The 2,500-nt window shown below is 48.4% G+C and overlaps 1 protein-coding gene across 5 annotated transcripts in view; it reads right to left on the minus strand.

The window, feature by feature from the left end:
• Positions 1-2,500, minus strand: part of afap1 (actin filament associated protein 1) — a 67,917-nt gene that overhangs the window by 30,820 nt on the left and 34,597 nt on the right. For all 5 annotated transcript variants that reach the window (XM_030338368.1, XM_030338366.1, XM_030338365.1 and 2 more), the window contains exon 3: positions 1,367-1,449. In XM_030338368.1, coding sequence (XP_030194228.1) covers positions 1,367-1,449 — 83 coding nt within the window. The remainder of the gene's footprint in view (positions 1-1,366; positions 1,450-2,500) is intronic.

The raw sequence follows: 2,500 nt of genomic DNA on the forward strand, positions 1-2,500 counted from the left end.
GAATGACTGAGGAGAAATCCAATAGGTGACAATGGGACATGTGGAAAGAAAAAGACAAGAGTGGAAACATTCTTCTACCTCCCTCGTCCCTCTCTCTCCCCCTTCCCCTCCAGTGATTTCCCAGAAGAACCAGCTCGCATGCCGGCGGTCACGCACACACACACACACACACACACACACACACGTGCACACACGCACGCAGGCATGCACGCACTAAGAGGTCAGCGGAGGCAGCTTAAACCGTTGGAAGGTTCTAATTAGAGGCTATACTGTAAGGGCCTGCGTTTGGCAGAGGGAGATATAGACAGAGAGAGAGAGGGAGGGAGGGAGGGAGGGAGGGAGGGAGGGAGACAGACAGACAGACAGACAGACAGACAGACAGACAGACAGACAGACAGACAGACAGACAGACAGACAGACAGACAGACAGAGAAACAGACAGAGAGAGAGATGTTAACTAAGGTGTTGTGGGTCATTGCCATGGTGAGATGGCTTTATAAATGAACGCCTGGGTTTATAGAGACTAATAACGCACACACACACACACACACACGCGCATACACACACCCACACACAAACATGCTACTAATGCACACGTTTCCCGTTCACATTCAATCAGCAACATAGTTTGCCCACGCACGCACACAAACACGCACGTGTACACACACAAACACGTGCATAGACACGTGCACATGCTCTGTACTATCGGGTCATCAACAAGCACACAAAAAACAGAATGAGAGTTTTGGGGGGGCAGCAAGGGAGAGAGAGAGAAACAGCAGGAGGGAGGGAGAGAGAGAAACAGCAGGAGGGAGGGAGAGAGAGAGAGAGAGAGAGAGAGAGAGAGAGAGAGAGAGAGAGAGAGAGAGAGAGAGAGAGAGAGAGAGAGAGAGAACCTATAAAAGGCAGCACCATGCTTGGCCCTGTTTACAAGTGTGTGTAAAGCCCCGTCCCTTGATCGCCCATGACCCCCTCCACCCCCAATCAAACCCCTGGACCCAGGTGACAGGAGGGTCATCGATCACGCCTGGTTGCCCTGACCACACCGCCAGAGTTCAGGCTCAAAACGTTCACCGGGGCAACGGTGGAGCCTGTGTTAAACACACCCTGCCTGTTTATGAACACACACACAATACACAAAGTATACACCCTGCCCCCCCCCCCCCCAAAGGCATGGGGAGGAGGAGGAGGAGTTAGAGGTGGTGTGGGGAGGTGGAGGAGGAGGAGGAGGAGGAGGAGGTGGAGGAAGAGGAGGAGGTGGAGGAGGAGGAGGTGGAGGAAGAGGAGGAGGTGGAGGAGGAGGAGGAGGTGGTGTTGTGGACGAGGAGGAGGAGGGTGTGGGGTGGAGGAACAGGAGAGTAATTACCAGCCATGGGTGAGGGATCTCGGGGAGGGGCATCTGAGGAGGCGCAGGAAGGCCCGAGTGGATTTCTGACTTGAACATGGGCTCTGGAAGGGAAGCAGGAACAAGAGAGAGTCACCGCCCGCTGGCATCACTGTTTGGCAGACGCCTGCACAGTGAGAAGCGTGCAGTGATTCCACATACAATTCATCAAGGGGCAGGGAAGAGGTTAAGGCATCTTGCTCAGGTTCTACGAACAGCATCCTTACTGTACCGATAGCGATAGATTGTTTTGTCTCTTTCGTCTGACAAATGTACTTATTGTAGGTCGCTTTGGATAAAAACATCTGCTAAATGCCCTAAATGTAAATGTTAATGTAAATTATATTTAAAGGTATACAGAGTTGGATTTATATCAAACCTACAATCTACTACCGAGGGACAGAGACCCTAGGTAGTTTCCATTGTCCTGGTTTAACGTCACTTGGGGAATTCATGTCATATCCATGACAAAATTGCGCACAGCATGGTTCTGGGCTGAACATCCCTCGACATTGGTTCCCTCATTGTCTCTGTGTCGTTATCCTCTGTAATACTTCAGCACTGTCAGTCCTTTCAAACTTTTAAATGCATGCTAATATTATTATTCAGGCGAATATACTCTCTGATGTATAGGCTTTGTGTGTTTCTATGTGTTTTGATTTATGTAAAACGGTTAACATGTTCTAAGCTGACAAAAGCCCCTCGCATTCTACGTCATTTGGAGAATGGCTGCGCTAAACATTAGCATGCATCAGATGGTTTGTGTTAGGTTAGCCTGTGTTTGTTGAGGCTAATTCCCCCCTGCAGCGCAGAGCACATTAGGAGGAGAACACAAACTAAAGAATCCTTATTGAGTTATCAGCCCCTCAATTGGCAAAGAAGATACATTGCTGGCTCACTGTAGATGATCCTGCGAGAAAACCTCATCTGAAACCATATGAATTTGAACCCTGACCTCCACTGTTGTAGTAACCAAAAAAACAAACCACAAGACTTGCTCGCGCAAAAAAAACAAAAAAAAACACTTAACAATCTCCATATGGGAAAGCTAGAATATTTTTAATAGATTCACATTGCTAGAGAAGAAAGAGAAGAAATTATTCTAGTTAATATCTC

This window comes from Gadus morhua, chromosome 17, assembly GCF_902167405.1.
Source record: "Gadus morhua chromosome 17, gadMor3.0, whole genome shotgun sequence".
In the NCBI taxonomy this organism is placed as follows: Eukaryota; Metazoa; Chordata; class Actinopteri; order Gadiformes; family Gadidae; genus Gadus; species Gadus morhua.